The sequence below is a fragment of the Hippopotamus amphibius genome, chromosome X, assembly GCF_030028045.1.
Source record: "Hippopotamus amphibius kiboko isolate mHipAmp2 chromosome X, mHipAmp2.hap2, whole genome shotgun sequence".
NCBI classification, from domain to species: Eukaryota; Metazoa; Chordata; class Mammalia; order Artiodactyla; family Hippopotamidae; genus Hippopotamus; species Hippopotamus amphibius.
In genome coordinates this window covers 32,721,032-32,742,500 of record NC_080203.1, presented here as the reverse complement: position 1 = coordinate 32,742,500, position 21,469 = coordinate 32,721,032, and the positions used below count along the sequence as shown (strand labels likewise).

The 21,469-nt window shown below is 42.4% G+C and overlaps 1 protein-coding gene and 1 non-coding gene across 4 annotated transcripts in view; both read left to right on the top strand.

The window, feature by feature from the left end:
• The window catches only part of DOCK11 (dedicator of cytokinesis 11), a 181,314-nt gene that overhangs the window by 70,465 nt on the left and 89,380 nt on the right, over positions 1-21,469 (top strand). For all 3 annotated transcript variants that reach the window (XM_057719162.1, XM_057719161.1, XM_057719163.1), the window contains exons 13-22: positions 3,219-3,341; positions 4,853-4,935; positions 8,546-8,668; positions 8,873-8,949; positions 11,575-11,759; positions 11,851-11,916; positions 14,139-14,231; positions 16,235-16,358; positions 20,052-20,173; positions 20,791-20,877. In XM_057719162.1, coding sequence (XP_057575145.1) covers positions 3,219-3,341; positions 4,853-4,935; positions 8,546-8,668; positions 8,873-8,949; positions 11,575-11,759; positions 11,851-11,916; positions 14,139-14,231; positions 16,235-16,358; positions 20,052-20,173; positions 20,791-20,877 — 1,083 coding nt within the window. The remainder of the gene's footprint in view (positions 1-3,218; positions 3,342-4,852; positions 4,936-8,545; positions 8,669-8,872; positions 8,950-11,574; positions 11,760-11,850; positions 11,917-14,138; positions 14,232-16,234; positions 16,359-20,051; positions 20,174-20,790; positions 20,878-21,469) is intronic.
• On the top strand, positions 13,503-13,609 carry LOC130842831 (U6 spliceosomal RNA). The gene has a single exon (XR_009050604.1). It is a non-coding gene; the product is annotated as a U6 spliceosomal RNA (small nuclear RNA).

Sequence of the window (21,469 nt, the reverse complement as noted above, 5' to 3'; positions counted from 1 at the left end):
AGGTACTTTATCTGTATAAAGTCATTTAATTCTTACAACACCCCCAGCAAAGTAGGTAAGTCCTATTCCTATCCCCATTTTAGAGATGAGGGAACTGAGGCACAGAGGAGTCACGTGGCTTATTCAAGGCACAGAGCTACTAAGATGAGGAACAGGACCTGAGCCTGGGTCTAGCAGACTCCAAAGCCCAGCTTTCCCCCCTGTCCTCTACTGCTTCCCTGTCACCCTAGAGAGGGGAACAGCCTGGTTCCCCAGCATTCCTGGAAAGCGCTGTCTGGCAACCCCATCCTCTCCAGCAAGGCTAATCAGGCGGCGACATGATCTATAGGAAGATGTCGCTCCCAGGGCTTGGCAGACAGTGGGGGTTTGGGGACCACTCTAGGTCCTCTCCATCTGCTCATTGGAGTCTTTCTCTCCGATAGCTTCCTGAGGGGCAACAAGGTGACCGCAGGAAAAGGAGGAAGCTGGGTCCACCGAGTCGTTTTGCCTTCCTGACACCAAACAGCCCCTGTGACCAGACACTTCACTCCCAGCTGCCTGGCAGTTCCTTCCCAGATGCCCTGACAGAGTCCAGTCCCCCATGGCCCCCAAGCTGACATGGGGTCGGGGTTGTGGGGGAGCTGCTGACTCTTAGGAGTCTGCCTCCCTGGGGCTTGTGGGCTCCCTGCTGGAGGGCGGCGGGTGTTGGGCTAGTGAAAGGCGGCCACTGCCATCACATGCCCTGCCTTGCCCTGGGGGCGCAGTGCTGGGGACTGGGATGGGGGGACCTGACCCGTTCTTTGGAGCAGGGGTGGGGTCCCCAACCCCCAGGCAGCAGACGGGTACCGGTGCTGGTCGGCGGCCTGTTGGGAACTGGGCCACACAGCAAGAGGTGAGCAGTGAGCGAGCGAGCGAGCAAAGCTTCATCTGCTGCTCCCCATCGCTCACATTACCACCTGACCCATCCCCCACCCCCGTGAAAAAGTTGTCTTCCACGAAACCAGTCCCTGCAGCCAAAAAGGTTGGGGACCGCTGCTTTAGAGAAAGGGGGCTGTGAAGTGGGTGAGAGTCACCCTCGAGGGGACAGGCACATCCACGCCTCCTTGGTGGGACAGGAGGGAAGGGCCAGAGGCCTCGTCCTAAAGAGCCAAACGCCCAGCCCACACAGGATTCCTGGGTGTTCTCTGGTTACCCTTCTGTGTTCTGGGGACAGGGGTAGAGCTAGAAGCTGATGGGACAAAAGCCAAAGCAGCCCCAGAGGGTATCCCCCTAGATGGAATTCTGGTCAGTCGAACAATGAGCATCTCTGTGCCTCAGCATCCTCATCTGTAAACTGAAGGTAACCATAGTTCCTGCATCCGGGGCATCTGTGAGGCTCAGACAGCTTGTGCTGTGTCCAGAAAGCACTCGGCCCTGTACCAGGACCCCTGCCTTTGCTCAGTAAGACGTGGCTGCCAGTAAGAGCAGTAGTAACAGTGATCATAGATAAACAAGTGAAAGCAGCTTCCTCTTATCAATTGTCAAATCCTTTAAAATGGTAACATTGGCTGCTGGCATCATTGTGGGGAAGCGGCTGGAGTACTGGGCATGGGAAACGATAGACGCTCGGTGAATGTTAGCCGGTGAATGTTAGCCGTGGCAGTGATCAGTGTTCGTGTTCTCGTCCAGCTTTGTCGCGTGAGATGTTGGAAGCCTGGGTCGAGAGGCTGAGAGGCTGTGTAGCCTGGGCTGTATTGTCCGGGAGCCTTGGCTGCAATCTTCACCCACTTGCTGCATGAACCTCTCTAAGCCTCAGTTTCTTAACCTGTAAAATGTGTATATCGTAGTGCCTGCATTCAAGGGTTTTTATGAAGACTAAGGGAGACGGTGCACGAAAACTGTCTAGCACAGTTATGTGACAATTGGAGAGCATGAGAGCACATTCAGGCTGCACTGCTCAGCATACCTTGTGTGGGGGCCGCTCGAGCAGTCGGCCAGCTGCATCTCATAGCCCAGGCAGCATCCTCCTGGCAGAACCAAAAATCAAGTTCTGTGATCTTGAGATGCTCTGGGTTACTCTGGTAATAATGAGGTACCTAATTTGCATTACTTCATTTAATCCACTCAAGAAGATTACAGAATAGCTATTACTTTCATCATCCCCCATTTCATAGATGGGAAATCTGAGAAACCCAGGAAATTTGACTCCCCAAACAGTTTTTAACCACTTTCTTCCATGCTTGCTGCTTGGGAATTCAAAACTGAATCAGCCATTGTCTGGGATCCTTAGAAGCCGTTGGATTTGGGGGAACTACTTAGTGTCCTGCACTCAGTTTTCTCTTCTTTCCTGTCTACCTCCGAGGGTTCTATCTGGAACAGATGAGCTAATGTGTCTGAAATGCTTTGAAAACTGGAACACACTATCTTGACACAGTTGGTAATATACCAAGCAGAAAAATAAAACTTGGTAGCGTCCCAGTGATGGATTTTTCCACTTGAGTTCATTTGTGTGGTGCTCCTTTAAGCAACAGACATAACCAACTCACAGGCTATTTGGAAGACATTATATTTGGAAGGAGCCGAACTGGACAGGAGATGATATGGTTGTTCCACATGCCTTCACAGAAGACTCATGGAACTTGGGTTGCATCTACATTAGTACCTGCAATAAAGTGTTTGGGAACAAAAGGAGTTTTGGATCCTCTGTCCTCTACCTTTACATTGAGAGCACCAGCGCTCTTTAACTGCAGCAAAAGAATGTTTTCTATAAGATGATTTAGTTTTTATGTTACGCAGAGCAGTATTTTCTTCCTTCTTAGCTACCATTAGTATTGATAGTAGTTAAGTGTGAGTGAATTGCCCTGGAGTTACATGCAGCTACGTTTAAAAATGAATATCCTGTTCTTTTTCAGAAATGCACGCGATTTTAGCACATGCCACTTAAGCCAAACAAGACACGTTGCATTGATGAGGCCTGAGGACGTACCTAGAGGCTAAGCAGCCAGGGTGACACCTGCGCTTTGGGGACTAATAGACTTGAAATTGGTGAAAAAAAAAATAGAAGATCCATTTTGAAAGGAACATGGGGAACTCGGAAAACTGTATGAAAGGAAGTGCTATCTCTTACCAGGGCCCTGGACATGATCCTATGTTGAATATCAACATTCTGTGCTAAACACACACCTAGGAATCACTAACCAAACAACTGTATATATGAGGTTACAGTAAAGAAAAGTCTAATGGAAGGAATTTTTTTCCAGGGAATTTTCTCAGTGACAAATCCACATCCTGAAATGTTCCTGGTTGCGAGAATTGAAAAGGTGCTCCAGGGGAACATCACGCACTGTGCAGAGCCCTACATCAAAAATTCCGACCCGGCAAAGGTATTTATAAAGATCATATGTGAGCATTTCAGGCTAACGTAGAATTTGCCTTTTATTGATATTTTAAATGGTATTATCAATGACTCCTCCAAAAAGAAAGCAAAAAACAAAACAAAACAAAAAAGTTTCTCAGCATGCAGTCTCTTCTGAAAATATTGTACACTATGTGAGTATGCATGCTAGAGCTTGAATATGACTTTTTCCCCTTTTCCTTTGTGTCTTTTTTACATGATGATCTGATTTTTCACTTGTTTATCAAAGTAAGAGCTAAAGGCTTTTAGGCAACATCTGTTCACTGATAACGTATCCTTGGCAATGACTACTGTTTCTTTACTCCCAGCCCTGCATAGAGGCCTAGAACGTCAGAGCTGGGAGGGCAAAAATGACCCAGTGCTGCAGTTTCCAAATGCCAGTCTGTACTGAAATTTACTCCTGTCTGTGATGAAATGAGAAAAGAAAGACAAGAGAGTGAACCATTCATGAAACTCAGTGTATTCAATTCGAAGGGCTGTCCCTTATTCTGGGATTTTTGCCCTTCCTATTTTTTAAACATTACACCCGTTCGTCTTTCCTGAAATGCTGGCATCTGAAATGGCAGACGTCTGATTTTTTTTTTTTTACTGTCTGAAAATGTCTTTAAATGGCAACCTTAGAAGTCGGTGACATGTATAACCATCCAAATTTCTGGATCATGAGTTCCAAACTTTGGGAAGTTATTGATCTAATCCTCTCCTCTCATTTTATAAATGAGAAAAGTGAGGCCCAGAGAGAGAAAGCATACGTGGCACAGTTCTTTAGCAGCACTCCAGCTGCTGACTATTTATAAGAGTCAATCTGTTGTATGTAGCATTTAGTTGTGTATCCAAATAGTGTTTATTAAGTGGGAGATGCTGAAGAGACGTAAGACTAATTTGAGGGGGAATAAAAAGTCTCAACGATATAGATAAAAGCCTCTAGCATTCTGTATCCCTAGGGGTGAGCATACAGCCAGCATTTTCACAGCCTGTTTAGACTCTATAGGCAGTTAATCTCCTTTGTCATCTCCCAGTGCCTGTGCAAACAGCAGCTCCTGCCCACGATACACTAATTGCATTGATTCTTGGTCATTTGGCTTTTATCTTGGGAGTAAAAGGTCAGTGGTACCCAGAACAAACTTCTCCCAAGAATGATGAGCATCTGTCTGCTCATGTGTGAAGGGAAATAGACATTAAAACTGCTTAAATTTTTCCCAGTAGTGGTCTTTGGTACTAAACATGCCCTATATCTACTGGGTCTCTCTTCTGATATCTTGATGAGGGTTCTGTTGATGAGAAGACACAGAACCTTTAGCAAATACTTTCATCTTGAAAAGTGGGTGGCTGATGTGTGTTCTGTTTTATTTGTAGCTATTTCTATATACTGTTTTCCTAGATTTTGATATGTTATATGGGTAAGCTGGGGCAATTATTTTTCTGGGTGAGTCCCTGGTAGTTTGAACAAATATGATCCTATCTCCTTATTTCTGACCTTAGACGGCCCAGAAGGTGCACAGGACAGCAAAGCAAGTGTGTAGCCGCCTTGGACAATACAGAATGCCCTTTGCTTGGGCTGCCAGGTTTGTACAAAAATAACCCTGACCCATCTATTCACGCTCATAGGTGAAGTTGAGGGCTGTTGTCCTTGCCAGTAGCATTCGGAAGTCTGTTTCTGACAAGCCAGTTATATCTTGGGACACTTGGGATGTGTCTCACTGCATTCAGACTGCTGTCACGAATTACTGTAGGCTGGGTGGCTTAAACAACAGACATTTATTTCATACACTTCCAGAGGTTAGAAGTCCAAGATCAGCGTGCCGTCTTGGTTGGGTTCTGGTGAGGACTCTCTTCCAAGTTTCAGATAACCAACGTCTCCTCGTATCCTCACATGGCGGAACGAGGGCGGGCTAACTCTCTGGCCTCTTATAAGGGCACTAATCCCCTTTATGAGGTCTCCATCATGACCAAATCACCTCCCAAAGGCCCTACCTCTGAATATCATCACTTTGGGGATTAGATTTCCACAAATGAACTTTGGGGGCATGGGGCTGGGGTGGGGATAGAAGAATTCTTTCTCTTAGAATTTGCTGTGCCTCAAAGACCCTTTCATTTTTTCAAATCTCTTGCTTCAGGCAAATTTTCTTTGGCTTGGCTTACTCATCCGACTGACACCACTTAATTTTATTGCATTTTAAAGCAGAGCTTATTTGCTAAAGCGATGGAATTTTTTTCCAGAAAACCAGAAATTGTAGTGAATTATGTACAGTGTGCCCACTATTTCAGAGTTGGCTGGGTTTATGCTTTGAAAAGCCATCATAGAGAAATTCTGAAAAACATGCTAAAAATTAGACGGCGGAGAATGCAGTTGTTAAGTGCAAATGTGTAATTACTTAGTAGGTTTTCTTGCTTTCTGATGACAAATTTGGCAACCCCTTCAAGGGTAGTATATTAGGAAGTGTATTATCTATACCACATATCTGATGGTGGGTTACATGATTTTTCTCCAAATCTTGCAAGTCTACCTACAGTGATGACTTAAAATGTGTTTCTTGCTTATTCCCCCGTTGAAGTACAAGTTCCCTGGCTTGTTTGTAGTACAGCCTGTACAGCTCACCGGAACTTCTGGGGAAAGGGCACCATGTTTGGAATAATTCAATCAGTTATGTTCAGTGGGTGCGGGGGAGTAGCGTAAGGGTAGGAGATTCTAAGTTAATTAACTCTTCTGTCACTATAGTCATTTCATTTGGGGGAGGGTCTCAAAATGCATTGTATATTGGTAGGTGAAAAAGCACCTTGTCCTTATTTTACAGGCTGGTAAGAGTGATAGCCAAGAATAGGTCAAGGGCAAAGAATAGCAGAGGGTGGTATATTTGGGTGTTATAGAAGGTGAAATGTGGCCTGTAAATAGAAGCATACGTAGTGATGCTCCAGCTGCTGCTACTATTGTTTATACTAATTAAGTGCTAACTGTACAAGGCAGAGGTCTAAGTGCTTAATGTATACGTCCTTAAGAGGTGGGTACTGGGCCTTCCCTGGTGGTGCTCCCAATGCAGGGGGCCCGGGTTCTATCCCTGGTCAGGGAACTAGATCCTGCATGCCGCAACTAAGAGCTCGCATGGCACAACTAAAAAAAAAAAAAAAAAAAAGCAGGGGGTGGGACCTTTTTTTGGAGAATGCCACAATGAAAATCCCGCATGCCACCACTGAGACCTGGCACAGCTAAGTGAATAAATTAAATAAATAAATAGATAGATAAATAAATGGGTAGGTAGGTAGGTAGGTACTATTCTCCCCCATCTTGGGGGTGACGAAATTGAGTCACAGGAGTAAAAAAAAAAAAATCCTTGCCCAAGGTCACGTGGCATGTGTGTGAGCAGGACTCAGAACGCACGGCACCTGACTTCAGAGCCCGCTCCAGAGCCCTGTGGCACGCTGCCCCCCACCCCCACTTCAGGCCATAGCAGTAGCTGCTTGATGATGATTTGCCAGTAGGAAATTAATTTTAAAATCTCCGAAGTTAGAAGCTTTGATCCCCAGTTCTAATGTGGAATTACACTGTTTTTTTCTTCCTGAATTATTTTGGTTGTCAGCAGTAGCAGGAACTCACTCTAAAGGCTTGGTTGGGGTATTTAAAAGATGTGTGATAAACCCCTGTTTACTGAAAATAAAGGAGGTATGCTTAGAAGTAGGAACAATAGTTAATGCTTATAACCACATTTTCAGAGGTTCTGCCAGGGGGAATTGTGCTTCTGGCTGTAGCTGCTTCCAGTGTGTGGGTTGCTTGTACATTACTTCCTGATTTAGCAGTAACATAGCTGCTTGAGGGGCTTCCCTGGTGGGGCAGTGGTTAAGAATCCGCCTGCCAACGCAGGGGACACAGGTTTGAGCCCTGGTCCGGAAAGATCGCACCTGCTGCAGAGCAACTAAACCCGTGTGCCACAACTGCTGAGCCTGCACTCTAAAGCCCGCGAGCCACAACTGTTGAGCCCATATGCCACAACTACTGAAGCCTGCGCACCCAGAGCCCGTGTTCCGCAACAAGAGAAGCCACTGCAATAGGAAGCCCACGCACCGCATCAAAGAGTAGCCCCAGCTCTCCGGAACTAGAGAAAGCCCGTATGCAGCAACAAAGACCCAACTCAGCCAAAAATAAAATAAATAAATAAATAAATTTATTTAAAAAGCTGCTTGAAAAATGGAAGAAGGGCAAGGGAAGGGACTAATTCCAATTCATATTGGAAACTTTGCGTATATATTGTAAACTCTATAAATTGATCTTAAAGATCTAATTCAATTTTTATCACCTTTATTGAGATGTAATTTACCTTTGATTAAAGTGCACATTTTGTATGTCCAACTTGATGAATTTTCACAGATGTATACAGTCATATAACTACCACCCCATCGAAGATATAGAATATGTCTATCACTTCAAAGAGTTTCCTCACATCCCCGGTCCAGTCAGCCATCCCACCCCCACCCAGGCAACCACTGACCTTAGATGACTTTTACCTATTCTATAAATGGAATAGAATATAAATGGAATCATGCAGTATGTGCTCTTTTATTTTTTTGGCTGCGTTGGGTCTTCGTTGCTGCACGTGGGCTCTCCTCTAGTTGTGGTGAGCTGGGGCTACTCTTCGTTGTGGTGTGTGGGCTGCTCAGTGCCGTGGCTTCTCTTGTTGCAGGACACGGGCTCTAGGCACGCTGGCTTCAGTAGTTGTGGCACACAGGGTTAGTTGCTCCGCAGCATGTGAGGTCTTCCTGGACCAGGGATCGAGCCCGTGTCCCCTGCATGGGTAGGTGGATTCTTAACCACTGCGCCACTAGGTAAATTCCATGCAGTATGTACTCTTGCATTTGGTTTCATGTGTTCAATCTGTTTTTGAGTTTCATCCATAATGTTGTATCAGTTGTTCCCTTTGAGTAGTATTCCATTGTAAGAATATACCATGATTTGTTTATTCATTCACTTGTTGATGACTATCTGGGTGGTTGCCAGTTTGGGGCTATAACAGATAAATATGAATGGAGCTACAGGATCAGAGGGTAGGTGTTACGCTGAACTTCAAGAGAAGCTGCCAAATTATGTTCCAAAAGAGTTTCACCATTTTATACTCCCACCACCACCATTTTATCTTAATTTATCAATACTTTCAAGTTAAAAAACCCCTTCTTTTGCTGTTTTAGACCCATTTTCAAAGATATTCAAGGCTCTCTGGACCTGGATGGGAGATTTTCTCCTTTGTATAAACAGGACAGTAGCAAGCTTTCAAATGAAGACATTCTCAAGTTGCTCTCGGAATACAAGAAGTAAGTGTTTTGGAGTTACTGCAGTAAATCAATATAATAGATGAATTATAATTTCTTCAAATGATGAATGTGAGTCATGTATGGGAAAAATAAAATGCTTTGAAGAATTTGGATTTGGAAGCATTTGGAAGTTTGGATAAAGGGTAACCAAAATACTTCGTAATCATATTTTTTAAGTATAAAATATTCTTATTTTACATCTAGGCCAGAGAAGACCAAATTGCAGATTATTCCTGGGCAGCTAAACATCACAGTAGAATGTGTTCCTGTGGATTTATCAAGTAAGAACTTACATATTGCAAATAAACCTACAGGGCTATGTTTGTATCTCAGGTTTTTATCTTTCCAGTATTTTTCTTGAGGTTTACATGGTGTATTAGTTTCCTAGGGCTGCTGTAAGAAAGTATTACAAACTCGGTGGCTTAAAACGACAAGTTTATTCTCTTGTGGTTCTAGAGGCTAGACGTCAAAATCAAGGCGTCAGCAGGGCCATGCTCCCTCTAAATGCTCTAAGGAAGAATCGTTCCTCGCCTCTTCCTAGCTTCTAGTGGCTGCTGACTGTCCTTGGCATCCTTTGGCTTGTAGCTGCATCACTCTAATCTCTGCCTCTCTCCTCGCATGGCCTTCTACTAAGCGCACCAGTCATTGGATTTAGGGCCCACCTTAATCCATTACGATCTCATCTTAGCTAATTACATCTGCCAAGACCCTATTTCCAAATAAGGTCACATTCTGAGCTTCCAGTGGATGTGAATTTTGATGGGACACTGTTCAACCCAGGACACATGGTGAATAGTTCCAGATTAGGAAGTGAATTAAGTTGATTTTATCAGATGCTGTTTCATGTATAGTATACGATGTTGTGCGTGTGCTCCGGTCAGTTTCTGCTCCTTTTGTCTTGGATACGTTTCATCAGCAAAGGGATCCAAAAGGAGGAGACTCTCTTTTCTTGTCTAAAGACAAGGATCTATGATCCCAGGAAAAAAATGGACAGAAGACATAAAAGACAATTTGCAGGAAAGAAGGTGACTGGTAAATATTTAAAACATGTCCAGTCTCAGTAATTATGCCACTAACACAAAGTTAAACATTTAAGCATTATGATATTTTTGTTCATCTATCAGATTTACAAAAATGAAGTGGAACTGTCTAATGCTGGCTAAGTTTTGACCAGGCATCATCCCCCATCACGAGTAGGAGTACAGTTTGGCAACAGATATCCACGAATGTCTGTAACTAAGACATTCCATTTTTGAGAGTCTATCTAGCCATTTATTCACCGAATAAGCATTTATTGAGTAAACTGTATTGAATACTTAGCATATGCTTTGAAAGTATGGAGATTACAGTCTAGAAGGAATGACAAACATTAAACAAGAAAACAAATAAGTGAATAATTTCAGTCTGTGATTGGGTGGACTGCTTTAAAAAGGAAGGCTCACCATGTGGCCCAGCCAGCATGTGGTGGCTGGGACTGTACATTCTGCTCTGAGGGTGTCACATATATAAAGACCTTGAGGTGGGAGCTAGCTTGGTTTGTATGAACAGAAACGCAGCCTATGTGGCTCTAGTGTAGCATATGACGGGAACAAGAAAGATAGGAGATGAAGTAGGAAGAATCACATCATGTAGAGAATTGTAAAGACCATTGTAACTCCTTAAAAGACTGAATTTCATTCCAAGTACCACGAGAAGTCACGAAAGGATTGAAGTAGGAGAGTGGCAATTGACATTTTAAAACATCTAAGAGTACAATGGATTTTTTTTTCCTAAAGAAATAATTTGAAGTGTAGACAGGAGTTTATGCATAAAGATGTTCTTTGCAGTGTTGTTTATATGGGGGGGGGGGGAGGCAGAGAATTGGAAACAACCAAAGAGTGCAACACTCTCAGTGCGGTTAGGGCAGTTATGGTATCCTGATACCATGAAACTTTATGCAGCTATGAAAAATGATGTTTACAAAGAATTCATGAAGTAAGACATCAGATAAAATGCCAATAAAAACCAGGATAAAGTTCTGTATACAGTGGGATTTTTGTGTTGTTACATAAAACATGCATAGGAAGAAGTCTAGAAGAAAATATGCCAAAATATTAGCAGTAGTGATCTGTGGGTAGTGAAATGATCACTTATTTCTGTGTGCCTTTACTCTGTACCTCCAGATAGTCTATTGTAAGTAACGCTCTAATAGCAAACCAAACCCAATGAAAAATATTGTGTCCTCAGGTCTGACTCTCCCAGGTCTTCCTCCTTCATCAGTATCGCTCTGCAGCAAGGACTAGAGTTTCAGAGCCCCTTAAGTGTATGAATAACCTTTACGACAAGGGGCTACCTCAGCATGTGCAACTACACCTCTCTGAGGCTTTTTGTTTTCCACGTTCGGGAGGATTGACTTTATTATTGGTAACACATCATAAGATCTGTAGTTTCAAAAGGCTGCCATTATTTCTTAAGTGAAAATTTGCACCTGCACCAAGTTAACTTTTTAAGAGTGACTAGCTATGAGCTAATTGGCATACATTTACTGTTACTTCCCTGATACCAATAAAAATTTGCAGTGAAAGCTAAATTGCAGTCACAGGAGGAAAAATGTAATGGATTTCTTTGCAGAGTTTAAATTTGTCAAAATTATGATGTGTTATATTTGGCAAGTCACTCTACGTTGAGAATGAAATAGCAATCCATGTCTGGTTTGAAGGGTCTCACTAAAATCTAAAATCAGCATCAGGCTACTTACTCCTACTTGTTCTTCTGGGTTCTTAAAGGGGTTGTATGACTTTTCGTCAATCACTGAGAATTCTGTTTCTTAAACCGCTCTTTGAGAACACAGTCCACGTGTATTTTTATAAATGCAGGAATGTGTTAATAATTGTTATATCTTTGCCTGTTTTTTTTTTCTGCTATAGATTGTATTACGTCTTCCTATGTGCCCCTGAAGCCTTTTGAAAAGAATTGTCAAAATATTACTGTGGAAGTTGAAGAGTTTGTTCCAGAAATGACAAAATATTGTTATCCATTTACTATTTACAAAAACCATCTATATGTATACCCCTTGCAATTAAAATATGATAGCCAGAAAACATTTGCCAAGGTAAACAGTGTAAACTATCCATTTTGGGGTGTAAAGTGTTATTTATAATCTTATTGTTTTGTGACTCATTTTGAATGATGAATCATTTTAGGCAAGGAACATTGCGGTCTGCGTGGAATTCCGGGATTCGGATGAAAGTGAGGCTAGCGCTCTAAAGGTTTGTTGGTGATATTGATAAGCATGCATTTTTAGTAGAGGTAGAGATTTTGGTACCCAGTAGTTTTGTATGCTGAGCTTAATGTGTCTAAATGTCAAAGAAAATGTATGAATGTGACAAAGGTAATATCATCTTCTCTACTCTTACACATTAACTATAAGAATGAGTTGCATATTAAGAAATCACAAAATGAGTTAGGAGCATATATAGCTTTAAAAATGGGTAAGCTTCATATGGCAGATTTTTGCCTTTGCTCCACTTTGATTTTGCATTGCTCCGATGCCCAATCATAAGGTTGTCTTCTCCTATGACCTGACAGCTTATAACGGTACCATCAGGGGAGTTGAACCTCCTTTCTCCTTGAAACCTGAACAGGCTTCAAGCTGACAGAAGCACAGCATGACTGCTTTGATCTGAGATATGACTTCTAGTCCGTGGCTGGCCAAATGGTGCCTCCAAACTTGAATTAGTGATCTATGAAAAGCATCTTAGTATTATCTGATACCGCAATCCTTTAATACCTGTCCCTTCACAGTGCCCTTACATTTTCACTCTTTATAGCAGCTCTTTACTTTTGGCCTTTTAGCCCATTCATCAGAGGCCTGAGAGAGAAGTCAGAATGTCTGGCCATCACAAAGTGTTTATCTGGCTTCCCACTTCTCTAGCTTGAGCCTAAATCAGACAGATGGATGGCGAATCTTCCATTTAAACCACGTCAGGAAAGAGGCTGGAATATTCCCGATTAAGTCATTGAATGTTTAATAGCTCCTGCCTTTGAAAAGAGAGTTTTTTTCACAGAGAAACCAAAGTCAAATTAAGAATGAGCTGGCTCACATTAGGTGTATGTTCTCTGATTCTTTCTCCAGTGGAGAGGAGAATAACTTTTTCTTCGCCCCCATGCAGTATCTTTTTGTATACTTAAAGATTCTTAGGTTACCTTTCCGCAGTGCCTGCAAATTGCCTTCATAACCACATTTAAGGAGAGTTGGCGATGCACTCACATGGAATCTCAGTTTCATTTCTGAGCTGGCCTGGAGGCTGACTCTGAAGTACCCGAGTGAGGCAATTAGGACCTTGGCACGCTGACTCTATATATTCATCCTTGAACTTATTAGGCCTATGGAAGTGAAAACCTCACAGTAGAAATGAAATCGGATCTCTCCACGGAACCGTAGAAAGCCTTCCATTAATTTTATTGGTGTAACAGCAAGCCGGTGACTCTTAAACTGTGGCTCATAAGGTGTGAGAACAGTAAGCTGGTCTGTAGCTTAATGGACATTCAGTTTCTCATTCCTCGAGGCTAGGAATGGATCTGCTGTTGGTTCTGTTTTGTTAAGTCCTTGCCTTGCCCACTGCACAACGCGCACTCAGCAAATGTTGCTGACCGACCAAGGGGGAGCTTCTCATGTTAAGAATTGTAGAAATTGGGGGGCGGTGGTTGAGGGGGGATGAATTGGGAGATTGGGATCGCCATATGTACATTACTGATAAGAAAAAAATATCAAATTGTACACTTTAAATATATGCAGTTTATTGTATGTCAATTGTGTGTCAAAAGTTCTTAAAGAAAAAAAAAATGAAGTACAGTGCTCGCTTCAGCAGCACATATACTGAAGTTGGAACGATACAGAGAAAATTAGCATGGCCCCTGCTCAAGGATGACATGCAAATTCGTGAAGCGTTCCATATTTTTGTGTATCTTTTTATTGCTAATTATAACTGACTCTCAAATTATATAATACTTATTCATTCTACCTCAGTAGGTGACATTTTGTTTAACTAATCTGAAATAAAAGTACCTTTTGGTGTTTTCTGAGCATAAATAAGTCTATTACTATCAATAAATATTATTGATATTTAATTACAAAAATAATAAAAAAAAGTGCCAATAGCACGAGAGAAGTAAGCTTTCCAGGCCTGGCTGGAGAGTGTTTCCCTTCCAAATGATTAGAAGTGTTCAGCTTCTTACTGTCAGCTAGGTTGGAATTATATTCCTCTGATGGCTGGAAATCCAGAAGCATCCATGCAGCCAAGTAAGGCGATGTCTGGGGTGGTGTCTGAAGGGACTGTAAATGATTTGGAATTTACAGGCTCATGGTAGGAGCCGGGTGGGCTTGGCCGTGACCCTGGGCTCACAGATGCCTCTAACTGTTTGTAGTTCCCCTAGCATCATGTTTAAAGAGTGGCATTGAGAGTGGTGACTCTGTTTCCTTCTTTTGCAGTGTATTTATGGAAAACCTGCAGGGTCTGTTTTTACCACAAACGCTTATGCTGTTGTCTCACATCACAACCAGAATCCAGAGTTCTATGATGAGGTAAAACATGTTGTTTTGACGTTTACAAAATGCAGTGGTTGTTTTTCTTTTTCTCTTTGAATCATTTCCAGTATTGTATCTGCACTGTCAATCCCTGAATGTTTTGTCCCATGAAAACAGAAAATGTCACGTCAAAACGAGGGGCCACTGCCTGCTTGGTGCCCTTTGGTGACAGTGGAAGATTGGCCCACAAATTGAAGGGTCTCTGGCGTGAGATAACGTAGGAAACAGACACCAGACTGGAACGGGGATTCTAGCACTCGCTTTGACAACAGCTGGCTGCAGGACCTTGAGCAAGTCACTTCCCGTTTCTTAGCCTCCATTTCCAAAGCTTGAAAATAAGAAACTTAGAAGGGATTTTCTGAAGGCCCTTCTTGCTCTTTCCTCCCGGGTTCTGTTGTGGCAAGGGGCAGCCTCTTTGTAAGTGAAATGCTCTCAGAGATACAGCAGCACAGCTGAACCCCCGGAATCCCATCGGCTGCACTAAATTCTTCCGTGGGACGTAGACGGAGGAGGCTGGCGTGGTCTCCCAGCCTCTAAGCACCCTTCCTCAGTCTGCCTCTCTTTCCTTCTTCCCGCTCCTCTATCTCTACGTCTCTGTGTCCTTTCCAGCGTCTCTCTTAGTGTCTCTGTCACAGCCTCTTCTAGTCTGTGTGTAGCCGGCTTATCCAAATCCGCAGACTGCTTTTGATTGCTACCTGTCTCCATGGAACCCGGCTGTGCATCCCAGGCCAGAAGCTCTGCTGTTTCTGCTTCTCAGGCTCCACATCTCCATCCCTGGCTTGGTTTGAAAGCATCCCCCCTGCTGTCCCGATTTCCCCAGGCCCAGCTGCTGTTGTGTGGAAGCCTTAAACCCCAGCCCGAGGCTCGCTCATTGCTTCTCAGTCCAGTGCCCCTACTTTCACGGGGGATGGGGAGGAGGATAGTGGGGCTTTGCATTTTTGCCACCCAGGGAGGGAGGATGTCCGTATTTATGTGCAGCAGAGCATTAGATACCCAGATGGTCTGGATGCTGTGAATAGGCACATTCTGTGGTGAAATATACCTACAACAGAAATTAGTTATAACACAAAAACTGTGCCTTGTGTGAATGATAATTAGGCCAGATGTCCCATCACCGAGCTGTTTAATACATCCCTATCAATAACCTATGCCAGTCACTAGAGAAAACTTGTTCATGTAGTAAGTAGTCCACAGTATCTGTAGGAAGCCAGAAGTGGACTTTTCAATCATTCACTGTATGTTAACCAGGAAAGTGAGTGTGAGTGTGTGTGTGTTTGCATGTGTTCCTGTGCAGGTCCAGGTATGTGGGTTAAATCAATTAAATCTGTAATCTGTCTCCCACATACTTCCCAGGAGGCATTACAAACATTCAGTTGGGTTCTGATTGGAAAATTATTTGTGATGCTTGTATTAAAGTATTAATTTTTAGTATTAAATTCGTGTGTCAGGATGATACTTTTTATTTATTCAAAACTAAAGTTGTGTTTTTCTTCTGAAGAAATTGCTATAAACTGTAATTTGTGGATCGCATAGTAGCACGACTTGCACATTTATTTATAAAGGTTTAATTTCTTTTTCATGCAGAGGAGGGCAGTGATTTTGAAAAAAGCAGCCTTTCAAATTCAGTGCACATTGTAGATGGATTGCATTCACTGCCTCAGATTGAGTTACAGGGTATGCCTGGGCTGTAAGGATGTGGTTTTGATCCAGTGTTTCAGAAAATCCTGCTGCAAAGTTGAATCCAAGAGAATCCACTAGACTCTCCAGCAAAAGTAATAAATCAGCCGTCAAAACCCAAGAGAATATTGTTGTCAAAGTGAAACTGACCAGAAAAGCATTTGGAATATATTTAAATGATATCTATTATTTGACCACTTGGCCTGTGATTTAGAAAAATATGTCATTGGAAAAGTATGATGAAACAGAGCTAAAGGTCTGACAGTCCAGCTTGACAGTGAAAACAAAACAGAATGTTGTGTGTCATTTTGCTTTCATTTCAGATTAAAATTGAGCTTCCCATTCATCTGCATCAAAAACATCATTTGCTTTTCACTTTTTATCATGTAAGTTGTGAAATTAACATAAAGGGAACAACCAAAAAGCAGGATACAGTTGAAACTCCAGGTATGTGTGCTCTTTAAATGTCTCTCTCTAGAGCTATTTGAAATGGAGTTGTCTTGGATATAACCTCTTTTCGTGGAGCTACAGACCGCTTCCCCTCACCAAAAAGTACATTTCTGAGTTAAAAAGTTCATTGGTAAAAGATGAATTATATGTCCATTTTATCTTCATTTCTACCCAATGTCACATCCAAATGCTTGCCGGTGTGCTTAGACTACCATAGGCAACATAAAGTAATATTGCCCTTCTCAGAGAGAAACCCATATTGTGATGCAGTGTTTTTGTTATTTTTTTCATGTAGAATGCCCCAGCAATCAGAATTTTCCAGTTCTGCTCACTGAGAAGAGGGAAGTGAGCCCAGAGCCATGGGTGTTTTTGAACCTGAGGGAAATTAGGGTTCTCGTGAGAGGAGGACTTGAATAAGCGTTGGTAGTAAAGCCCCAGTCATGGTCTCATTCAGCAAAACTTTAGATAAACCAATGGGAAGCATCCTTAGGAGAACATAGACAACCCTAAGAACATGGCCCGCGCCACACCCACTGTATCAATGTCGGCATGCCCTGGGATTCAGCTCCAAGCTAGCCTGGACCAATCCTAAATTTGTTCATTTGTTCATTCACTCAGCAAATATGTCCGCATATGTATTATGTACAAGATATTGCAGGAAGTACTAGGGAGAATACAGTGGAGAACCAAACGTAGATCTCATCATCAGCGAGCACATGATCTAGTAGGGGAAATGAGACCTATGAAGACATTTATAACACAAGATAGCAAGTAGTAATTACCAAGAAAATAGTGCTATGTGATGGCAGAGAAGAGCGAGTTATTACTTTGGCTGGTGGAGGGACAGGTGGCTGGGGATCAGGGAAGTCTTCCAGGAGGAGATGGTGTTTGGGTGAGGCCTTAAAGGGCAGGGTAGAGTTTGATAACGCAGTGATGGCAGGAAGGTAGCGGATTCCAGGATGAAGGAACAGCTGGTATAGAGGCAGAGTATTGAGGGGTCTGGACAGGGAGTAGTTCAATAGGATGGAAGCACAGGGTACTGGGGAGGGAATCATAGGATGCCAGGTTGGAAAGGAAGCATCAGTCAGATGGTAGAGAGCCCTGAATGCCAGGCAGTGGGTTAGATTTTATTCTGTTACCAATAAGGAAATACTGGAGGGTTGTAAACTCCAGTAAGAGCTGTTTTGCAGGAAATCCAATCAGGCAGCAATATAATGGGTAAGTTGGAGCAGGAAGAAGGAAGGAAGGAGGAAACGAGAGAGAAAGGGGGCCACACTGTGGCCATAACGGACAGGGAGGAATGGAGAAAGAGAATTACAGAGGAATATACTGGGCCCGGCAAGAGATTGGCTACTAGAGAGGTAATTCAAAGTTAGCACTGAAGTTTCAAAACTAGAAAGAAGGTATTGGCAAGTAGCAGAACTGTGGGTGGGGATGGTAGGTTTTGACTGGTGTTGAGTTTGAGGTGCTAGTGAGACATCTGAGTGATGCCTGGCAGGACTGAATGTGATAGTGTGGATAGTGTGGTGCTGTTCTAGATCCCCAAAGAAATTGCAGTTCATTCAGGGTAGGGACCTTGCAGGTTGAGAAGGAATCTGGCAGAATGATAAGAACCTATGACAGTGCACCTCCTGAGAAACAAATGGCTCTTTCCTTATCCAAATCCTAGATAAAAGTAGGCGAGATGCTCAGTGGAGTGTGAGACAGTTATTCTCTGTGCCACTCATCACTTTAGAAGAATATATTTTAAAATGTTTTTGAAGTACAGTTGATTTACAGTGTTTCAGGTGTAGCACACAGTGATTCAGTATACACACACACACACGCACACACCTATTCTTTTTCAGATTCTTTTCCATTATAGGCTATTACAAGATACTGAATATAGTTCCCTGTGCTATACAGTAGGTCCTAGTTGTTTATCTATTTTATATAGAGTAGTGTGTATCTCTTAATCCCAAACTCCTAATTTATCCCTCCTCCCCACCACTCATCACTTTTAACTGTCCATCCTTTAAGTGGCTTCATATCTTTGAGCCAGATGGCTTGTGCTTGACATTGTACCTTGATAGCTTCCAAGTGTGCTAGATGAGTTTTGACTGCGAGACACCTTTGGCCATGCTCTGATTGATTCACAGTGCAAAAATGTTGCCCAAGCACTTCCATAGAGACTGAAAGTAGATCAGGGGAAACAGGGTGTGACTTCTAAGGGGTATGGAGTTCCTTTTGGGGGTGATGAAATAGTTCTGGAATTAGATCGTGGCAATAGTTGCACAGCTCTGTGGATATGCTAGGAACCACTGAGTTGTATGCTTTAAATATTCAATAGATGAATTGTATGGCGTCTGAATAATATCTCAATAAAAATTTCTATAATGAAAAAACTGTTGCCTAAGAAGAAGAAATGTATTTTCCTTTTCTTACTTTCTGGACTGGAAAGCTTTTGTCATTTGTCTAATTTTCAGTTTAACTACTTTGACAGAGTCCTTTTGAACAGTTCTCCTGCTCATGTTACTTCCCTCTGCTTTTTCTAAAAGAAGAGCTCTGGGTAAAGCATTTCTGAAGTTGTACTAGTAAGATGCCCTTCAGGCGTGTTTCAGCATCTGAGAAAGCCATTCAGTCTACTTCGAGAACGCAACATGTTAGTCTCTTGAAGAATTAAAGCATTTGCCAAATTAAACACGTGAATGAAAACATTCTAACCAGATTTGTGTTGACTTCTGTGCGCACAGTGTAAACACGTGCGTGTGCACATGCAGACACACACACCACACTCACGCAAAGAATTTTAAAGCATCAGAAAGCAATGGCATTCAAAAGTACTCTCCGGCCAACACCCTCTCTCATATGCCAGAACTCAGTCCAGAGCAAGCTTTTTTACAGCTGAGTTGTAAACACTTGAAGCCCAGAGTAATCTCTATAATGGAATTACTGACACCACTTGACTTGAGCAACACAGATGGCTCTGGCTTTTTTAGTTAGAACATGATGAGTTTTCTAATAGGAGGCCAAGAGGCTCTTTGGGGTAGAACTGTTAAGAAATATAGAGACTGGGGAGGAAAATTTCTCAGTGGATTCCAGTTGTAAGCACTGCGCCCTAGCTGCATTCTCCTCCAACCCCTCTTCCTTCTGTAATCAGGAAAACTGCCCAGCTAAATACTGCCTTGTATAAATATGGAATGCAACCTTGACTTGTGACCTTAATTTTCCATAGTCCCTTACATACCCTAGGGTTGCTGGAAGAAAGTTTGGAACGTGGTGATTGTTGTCTGATTATAGTCTCAGATATGAGACTCTGTAAGGATGGACGAGAGACATCTGAATCTTTAAAAAAAATAAGTCTACCCCAAATTCTCCCCCAATGTGTCATGATAAGGAAATTGATGCTCTTTAAAAGTTTTCAAGTGTTTTGGCATATTAACTCCCTTTGGTCTCTCAATCACTCTGTTGGATAGAAGAGCTGTGGGTTGTAGTTCCCACTGTTATAGTCAAGGAGGTAGCGTGAATAACCTGTTAGTGGCCAGGCTAGGATTAGGAAGCGATCCAGACTCATTGTTCCTCCCCCAGCCCTCGGATGCCCAACACCTGGACTCCCACGTACAGACCTACCCTGCTCCCCAGCGACCAGACATTTGCGTAGCTAATTGCATTCACCATTTCATTTCTCATGGTTGATTATTGTCTTGGCAGTTGGCTTTGCCTGGGTACCTTTGCTGAAGGATGGTAGAATCATCACATTTGAGCAGCAGCTGCCAGTTTCCGCCAATCTTCCCCCAGGCTACTTGAACGTGAATGATGCAGAATCCAGAAGGGTAGGAAAATATCTGTATTTGTTGAAGTAATCATGAGGAAATGGTTTTTTCCCCTCTTTTTAAAAAAGTTTATTGAAGTATAGTTGATTTCCAGCACTGTGTTAATTTCTGCTGTACAGCAAAGTGATTCAGGTGTACGTAGATGATGAAATGTTTAAAAAGTAGAATACCATTGGTGTAGTCGATAGTTTGGTCTGGTTGATAGCTATTCAGAGTGTGCTTTGAGGGCTGGTGCTGGTCCACAGCAAAGATGAGTATCGAAAATGAGTGTTGAGAAGCTTGCATAGTAGTTTCACAAAGTAACCTCATGTCTGTTGATTCTAAATGATTTTTAAAATGGGACTTTGATTCTGTGCATCATTAAAAGAATTCATTTATTTAGTAATTTTTATTGTCATTTGGAAAAGTATCAGCCTGCAAAGGATTGGAAATTCAAAATGATTTAGGATACATTTATTCTAAAGGTGGGTTATTTTTTCCAATAATTCCCTATGTGTGAAACTAACACATTATTTGTTTCTGAAAGAAAATGTTGAAACGTATAAAGGCGTTCATTATATGTTGCTCATCTATTGATTGCAGTGGTACAGAAACTCACGTGTGTTTTCTGTTCACAGCAATCTAATGTGGATATTAAGTGGGTAGATGGTGCAAAGCCTTTGTTGAAAATTAAGAGCCACTTGGAGTCTACCATTTACACTCAAGTAAGTTGCATTACCTGAATTTTGTCAACGTTAATACTTGAGTTATATTTCTTGATTAAAATAGACTATATTCGATTCGACAGCTTTAGAGAAGTTGTGGCCTGAAAGACTTTCTCATTAGTAATAACAGCATTCTTAATAATAGCTCAGATTTAAAAATTCTCCTCAAATTACCAGATCCTTTTACCTATTAATGGCCTTTTTCTGTTTCAGGAATCTATCCAGGTTAGCGTGTCACATTTAGTTGTCACATCTGCTTAGGCTCTTCTTGGCAGTGATAAATTCCAAGACTTTCATTGTTTTTGGTCACCTTGTCAGTTTTCAGGACTACTGCTGTCTTGTAGGATGCCCCTCTGTTGGGATTTGTCTGATGTTTTTCTCGTGGTTAGACTGGAGTTGAACATAGAAATTCGCAGTCGGTGGATCATGGCTTGCTACTACAGTTTGCTCTTAGCCGCAGCATCCATGAAATTAGAATCAGATATCTCTGAGACAACTCAAGCACAGTTGGAAAAGTCAACAGATGGAGAAGGTGAAATCCGCACTCTTCGGTGTGGCCTACGAGGTCCCTCTTAGTTCCGCCTGCCCACTT